Source organism: Glarea lozoyensis (genome assembly GCF_000409485.1).
Source record: "Glarea lozoyensis ATCC 20868 chromosome Unknown GLAREA8, whole genome shotgun sequence".
NCBI lineage: Eukaryota > Fungi > Ascomycota > Leotiomycetes > Helotiales > Helotiaceae > Glarea > Glarea lozoyensis.
The window spans coordinates 1,050,043-1,057,864 of NW_007361003.1; the positions used below are offsets into that span (position 1 = coordinate 1,050,043).

General features: G+C 44.4%; 2 protein-coding genes across 2 annotated transcripts; one reads left to right on the top strand and one right to left on the bottom strand.

The window, feature by feature from the left end:
- Window positions 1–959: 959 nt before the first annotated feature.
- On the top strand, window positions 960–3,203 carry GLAREA_11733 (heterokaryon incompatibility protein; the record flags this gene model as incomplete). The annotated part of the gene is made up of 1 exon (XM_008089876.1): window positions 960–3,203. One exon carries the CDS (start codon window positions 960–962, stop codon window positions 3,201–3,203), a length of 2,244 nt encoding a protein of 747 aa, XP_008088067.1.
- A 2,728-nt stretch (window positions 3,204–5,931) lies between these two features.
- GLAREA_11734 (uncharacterized protein) lies at window positions 5,932–7,056 on the bottom strand (the record flags this gene model as incomplete). The annotated part of the gene is made up of 1 exon (XM_008089877.1): window positions 5,932–7,056. One exon carries the CDS (start codon window positions 7,054–7,056, stop codon window positions 5,932–5,934), a length of 1,125 nt encoding a protein of 374 aa, XP_008088068.1.
- Window positions 7,057–7,822: the final 766 nt, after the last annotated feature.

Genomic DNA, 7,822 nt, shown 5'->3' on the forward strand with positions numbered 1-7,822 from the left:
AATTACAGCTCATTTGGTGTATTGAACTTAGCATTAAGGCAGGTGTGCATTGTTCCTTTTGGGTATTCTTACCAACTGGGCTGCTATAATGATTTTTCCAATGTCGCATTGTTAGATCAGTGTCTACTAAATTAGTGGAAACAGACGGAGCAGCTTGAACCATCTCACTCGGAGTACCACTTATGACCAAGTGTGAGGTACCTAATTTATCTAGTCATATTGGAGCATTACTGTCCCAGAGCATATTGTGTTTTTAATAAGCAGCGGATGACCAATAAGTTACTTACATAGACACAACGTGTCTTGGATTTCATATCTCTGCGCCTCTCTGGACGATGTGAGCATTTTATACGGTGTCAAGCTGGTATGTGGTTTCGCTTAATATGTCGCTGCAAGTTCTACAGCATCTTCGACTTTCAACGCACACTGATTCGTCTAATACATCGCCAATTTAGTCTTACCTAGCTACACACCTACCTCCTAGGTAAACTTTTACGTATGCTTGACATACAATCTTTTTAGCGCATGATCGGTCCAGACTTTCGTAGCCTGAGGTTAGAGAGCACTCCTCCAGAAGAACGAAAAGTGGGGCGGTCGTAAGATCTTCGCTATTATTCTCCATCGTTGCTCGAACGACCTTCAATAATCAAATTTGGTACCATTCATCAACTTCTTTGAACTTGACTCGCGAGTAAAATTACGTCTGCTTTTGAGGTGCCAACGAATCTGCTGTGGTTCAGCCTTCTTTCCTCTCTGCCCTCAATCGATTGTCCATTTTAGGTAATTCTACATTTAAATACCGTCGCTCAAGGCCTGGCATCGAATCGACCTTACTTCCCAATCTCTCTTCTCTTCTAACGACACAGAGAACTTACTCATAGGTGAAATAGGTAGGTAAATACTAAAAACCCCTATCGGGATCATCATACAACTCCGACGCATATTATCGCTCTTATTAAATGAACGATTACATGGAAAACACTGGAGTTTTCTTCCCACCGAAAGTCAAACGACATCTTCGAGCTTTTTACCCATATCTCGAGAAGCAAACCACAAGCACACATGCTCTCGAACACCGCGCTTCCGAAGCTCCCCATCCAATTAAACTGGCAACCATCAAAACTTGGATCAAAACATGTGAATCTACTCACGAGAATCACTGCGTCAATTCAGAAGCCAGGATTTTCGGGAAGCCGGTGTGGCTGATTGACGTTGTAAATTCATGTGTAGTTCCAGCTGGAGCAAACCCCTATTTTGCTCTGAGTTATACCTGGGGTGCGGCAGAGTGCACCTCACTGACGCGGAGCAATCTTAGCGATCTACAGAAACCTGCATCTTTATCGGCTGTTAAGTTGGCCAGGACAGTGAAAGATGCAATTAATCTGACTGCTCGACTGGGTTACCAGTACTTGTGGGTGGATAAGCTGTGCATCGTTCAAGATGATTTGGATGAAAAGATGGCCCAGATCCATGCTATGAGAGCAGTGTATGCCGGCGCTTATTTGACGATAGTTGCAGCCCAGGGCTCAGATGCTTCGGTTCCAATTTATAGTAGCCTGGTGAATGAGGAAGATTGCGAGCCAATCTGTGTTCAGCGGGCGAACCCGAGGAAGCATGAAGGTCTACAATTATTTGATTCCAGGTGTGATCAGGATGAAAATGGAAAGGTTGAAGAAAATACTGCAGAGGAAGCCTCTTCATTTTCAGACGTCGAGAAAACTCTAACTGGCATTTTCAAAGAGGACTTCGAGACAACATTCATTAAAAAACGCGGCGAGGTCGATGAAATTATTGGCGGCATGGCCTGGGAAGACGATCCATATTCTGACTGCGGTTCTCCGCCAGATTACGGCAATGTAGACGAACTGAAAACAGCTCTCAGTCAATTCGGCCCAGAGACCTGGCAATCGCTCATCAGCGAAGGCATAATGCAACGTTTGGCAGTGGAACTCACTCAATCGACATGGTTTTCCCGCGGTTGGACATTTCAGGAATACATTTTCTCACCTAGAAGACTCGTTTTTCATTCGAATACTGTCAATTGGGACTGTCATTGTGCATCGTGGCACGAGAATCAGCGACATATAACGTCAGAAGCATGCTATGGGGGGAAGAACAGTATACTTGGCATAGACACGAATTCCTGGCCTAATGTCTACCGATTAGTCCGACTAATATGTCTCTTCAATGTTCGCTTCTTGACCCGACAAGAGGATGTTCTCGACGCATTCGAAGGACCTCTGCAATCTTTTGGTGCGGTTTTCGACGGTGGTTTCATATCTGGTCTACCTCAGATGTTCTTCGATGCGGCACTCTTGTGGCAACCTTACGCTCCTCTGACAAGACGAACCCCATTTGAAACTGTACCAGCTACTGAATCCATTCTTCCAAGCTGGTCCTGGGTTGGATGGCAGGGAAACTTGCATTCTGAGAGCTGGCTTGCTTGCTTCGACTATATCATCACCGAGAGTGGCTGGAGTGGAGGGATTATTCCATCGTCAACACATTCGACAGTGAAATGGCAGTTGTCAACTACAAGCAACAGTCGAAAGACACCCATCATCGTATCTGCCGACGTGTTTCGAAAGAAATATTCCTCACCGTCAAAATCAGACTCCAACAGACCAGAGCGATTACCCGATGGATGGTCCGGCTCTTATGACTATTACAACTACAAATGTCCAAAGGCATTTCAACCCTTTGGAAACCCGTTCCATGAAACGCGTCAACCATTCAAACAACCCCTTCCCACCATGAATGCAAAGTCGAAAGTCAAACCCTCCATTCGGGCAGGTTTCCTCCACGGCCACACCCGCACAGCTACTCTAAAAATCACTAACCTGCTCAGCGGCATCCCATCTGTTCGACATGGTTGTGTCACGGCAGCACTTGGCTATTCAGACAAATTATTTGCTGGCTATTTACGATTAAATGAAGATTCTAATACCGTTAAGACACAAATTGGAGACAGCTGCACGCTTATTGAACTTTCGTCCGGCTTGTTGCAGGATGAGGGGGATGAAAATTATAGTCAAACACTTGATTGGGAAGGTGGTGACAGTTTTACGCATATCAAGTCATTTTTCAATGTTATGTGGGTGGAGTGGAGGGATGGAGTTGCGTATAGGAAGGCTGTTGGAAGAGTTGAGGAGAGTGTTTGGCGGGCTGTCTTTTCCAGGGAGATTGATGTTGTTTTAGGCTAAGTGTATTATGGGTCATGTTTGGGGCTGATAATCAGATATAATGATTGGAAAGCAAAAGGCCAAGATACTACCATCACGATGGTTGGGTTGAGGATCTAGATAGAAGCGATGTTAATCTATTCAAAACACCAGTGTGTTGCAAGACTGACAGGACACTTTTCTCCTACGATGCCAGACAAGGAGTATTCAACCCTCCTTCCCTACCTCGTTATTCTCACTCTTTACAATGGAAGCAACATTGTATATTTGCTCGAAAAGACTGAGAAAATTCAACTTTTTAGGCTGAATGGTTTATTCTACTGTAAAATTGTATGTCATGTCAGATTTGCGACACAATGCTAGAAGGTTTGACAATAACCTATGAGAATAATTCAAATTGAGCCCGAGTTCTAGTCAACAGAGAGTCCTAACCTTGATCCTTCAACGGTCATGTCTTGATTATATGAAACTTATTGCGATATTGCGACAGAGGAACAAAAGCCGAATTTGTTTTCCTTATTACCAAAAAGCAAACCTTTTGAGATGCCTACTGGACTAGGTATCTACTATTATTTCTTAGCCCAATATTTATTGTTTTGATAGTGGCAAATCTGGGATTATGTGGATGCTGTTGTGATTCGTGGAAATAATTAGAGGATGTTGGGGGATGGGATTCTAACAATCCGATGGCTTAAAATAGAATGAAAGAGTTCCACCAAAATAGATAAGTCCTGTTGCTTGGACTTATGCTTTCGGAACGAAAATTTAAGAATGGCTGATAGAGATTTTCTCCTTTGAAGTTCAAGATGGCTTCATTTAGAAGGGAAGAAGGCAAACCACCTGTATCGTATGCCACAACCTTCGCCCAACAACAAACAAATACAAGCTAACAGGTAACCATCCCCTATCCAACCCAGCCTTACACCTAACCCATCATCTCCATCCCCTCCCCCCGAACCGCGCGCTTACCCCTAAACCCATCACCCAAACCATCCTCACCCCACACGCAAACACCCGCGCATCCAAAGCCACAGGCCGCAAGGCCACCCGCAACTCACAGCCTCAGAAGTGCGGCATGCAACAAACTGTTTCAAGAACTAGATCTGCGGTGGCGAAAAGGGGGAATCGCAAGGAGCAGCGGTGTTTTGTGGACTGCCACTGCCTTTGGCACCGCAAGGTCTTGCGAAAAGGAGTTGGGGGCCGTGAGGGTTTGCTGGCGGGCCTGGCGGGATGCGTCATGTCGTCAAGCGAGGTCAGGATGCGAACCGAGCAGTGAAGCGGCTGGGAGTCATCAATACCTCTGAGGTTTGATACTGGAGGAATATTGAGTTTCTGGAGAATTATGGTGACGTTGATTTCAATATTTTCATAGCGATTGGTTTGAATGTAGTGCTGGTGATCCCCCTAGTGGAGTTATTTAATTGCATGTCATGATGCCCCTTTCGACACTAATACGCGAGTCACCGTCACCAGCAATCGAGCAGAATGCAGAGAAGCCAAAAGATACGTAGAAAAAGAAATGCTAACAAAACACAAACCGAATACTTGAAAATGAGTACAGATTTGATAATCAAGACTTTCCAGTAGTTCCATTAACCTGATCCCCTCCCCAATAGGATTACCTATGCTCATGGCCTTTCCACCCAGTGACGCACCTGCAAACTCGCCAAAAAAATGTTCTTTTGGCTGAAAAGTCAAACCACCAAAAAGCAATCTTTTACTACCCAAAAAGATTGCTAAAAAGGAAATCATCTCCCTCGGGTGGGCTTGAACCACCAACCTCTCGATTAACAGTCGAACGCGCTAGCCAATTGCGCCACGAGGGATTAACTCAATTGTGCTAATTGGTTGTGGTGCAAGTGCGATTGTTTTAAAATATATACTACGTACAATTAATGAGCCGAGGTTCAAACGGAGTTCCACTCACGGCTGGTTTGCAACTTCAAAACTTCGGTCAAAGGAAAATTATAACTACGCTATTTTTCGTATGTTTGAAATGATTTTTGAATTGCTAAAATGATAGTAGACGAATTTATTTGCCATGTTTTTATGTTACACATCTGCCATTTAGCTTCACTTCATAAAGGAGGTGTTGTCTGCTAGTATTGCGACATACATTTTACACAAGCAAATCATCAATAACAACTTTATTTGCTGAATCAAGTTGGATGATAGGAATTTGATGTAAACAAATATACCATCGCATGTAAAGAAAAAGTGATCAGATTTCCGGGACCGAACGTAGTCACACCCAATATGTGAAGCTCACGAAAAGCTTCAATTACAATGCAAGATGTTCTTTCTCAGAGAGCGAAACCCAATGTAATTAGAATTGCTTGTAAAATTCATAATTTCAGGTTTGAAGCAATTCATAACAATCTATATGATACATCTCCTCATGTGAGGTAACATCTATTTCACCTTTAATAGCCCAAGAGTATCCCTGCTCATCGCAGTACCATTTGTTGAAATCTAGGAGTCAGATGGTAACGACAGTGATAGCAGGACCTGCTGACTTTTGTTGAGCCGACAGTAAAATCCGATGTATGCTGTGTGATGCGAATAGATGCCCCTTCTAAAATGATACCGTCGTAATGCAGGGATAATAATGATAGCGTTTGATCACGTATGATGCTGTTTTCTCAATACGTGAACTTCATAATTCAGTGGTTGCGTGATAATAAAAATATCAAATCGCCAGAATTCAACACAAACCCAAGCATTTGTGCCTTCAAACGATCAGCTTCCATCACGAACACCCAACCGTCCCCGCTCTCTTCCTCACAAAAACATCTCTAATAGCACCAGTAGCACTCCTCGCCCTACTTCGAATCTTCGAGCTCCTCTTCTTCTCCTCAACATCAAACACTTTATCTCTCGCAGCACCACCACAACTAGTTCTGATATGCAGCTTCGAACCCAACGAATCAATAAGACCGAGTTTCTCGTCATCGTCATCGTCTTCGAAACAGGAGATCTCGGGGCAAATCTCGTTGCTCATCAAATCCATGAGTGGTCGAGTGGGTGGCGTGTTGAGCGATGAGCGCATGTAGAGACGGTCTTCGGAGGTGGTGCTCCAGGAGGTTTGTCTTGAGCCCTGTGGTGTTGGTGATAGAGTGGTGATGATACTGAGACCCGAAGAGTGGACGGGAGCGTAGGGGTTGCCAGGGGTGGTATTGGCTCTTGTTCTTTGAAGAGGAGGTCTTGACATCTGACGAGAGGAAGAGCGTGTGGGCCATGACTTGTATCTTCCATGCGGCCTATAGTTTTGGGGCTTTGGAGGTACAGGAGGCGGTTGCGTTGGAAAGGTTGTGTATGCATGTTGTGATTGACGAGTAGGAGGTGTTTGTGATCGACTTTGATGCTTGGCGTTGCGAATAGCGGAAGATCGATGTAGTTTAGATAGTGGTTCGTTTGACAATGTCAAGTCTGACAAGTTCTCTGAAGCAAAGTTTCGATTACACGGAGACAGTGGTTCCGGTGTTATATTAACAGTTGAGCGTGGAGTAACTTGGTAAAAGGACTGGCGCATCTCAAGATTTTGTTTCGCGGGAGACCACCAAGAATCCCATAAATGAGCAGCAGCTTGTTCGAGAGCTTCTCCTTCCGAATCATCATCATGATCTTCGCTGGAAGAATCGGACGTCGAAGAAGCAAAGGGATCATCCAGACCAGGATCAGATGTATCCGAGGCGATTGATAGACGCTGTTGAAGTTCTTTGGAAGTAGAACGACATGCTAATGCTAGTCGCTCAGTCTTGCTCTTATCTGTCGGATCTAAGGGCAAAGTTGTCGCCTTGGAAGAGTCTGAAAGTTGCATTTTGCAATATGTTGCGGTCGACGAGAATAACAGAGCTTCTTCGTGGTGGACCATTGTTATCATATCTTGTTGATATATAGATAGAGATTCGCTAGCCGAAGAATTCCAATACCTAGTGCAGGTCCAGGAATGTTGGCTGGCGAGGGCTTAAATTCCAGACTTCATCAAGGTTACCCCGCATAACATCGGAATAAATCAGCCCAGAAGCATGGTAGAAGAGAGATTGCCATGATGGGTGGTAACCTGGACTCGTGATTTGGTTTATAGTAAGAACCACCTCCCCAGGTATGAATTTCTTCTTCGAACCGCGACTCCTTTTCATTTTTTTTCTGTCAGTTATGCAGATATGAAGCAGCCATTCATATTGCATATAGACAGAAAACGCAGGAGACAAGACATGGGAAGGGATAAATTATACTTCGTCAAACCCTGAATAAACCACAGTGGAGAATCCGTGCATTACAGTCGGCTTTACCTTTTATAGTAACGATAAGTCAAATCCTCTACTTACTATTGGCCACAAAGCCCTTGTTTACCGTAACTTCTAGAAGACCCACTGCGATTTGTTCAGGGGTATACGAAGTAATATGATCTTTCAGATGGCGGGATGAATCGAGACTGTCCTTACACGAGTATCCCTCGCGAATCTGGCACCTTGCCGAGCCAAAAAGTGGCTGGAAATTTATCTTCCAGCTGCCGGAGCCGAGAAAAAGAACATAATAGCCCAACATGATTCGACCCCGGATTCTTGGACCTGGTGCTCTTGGCTTCAAATAGACCTGTCAAAAGATCAGCGAAATGCCATGAAAGATCTGTGTAC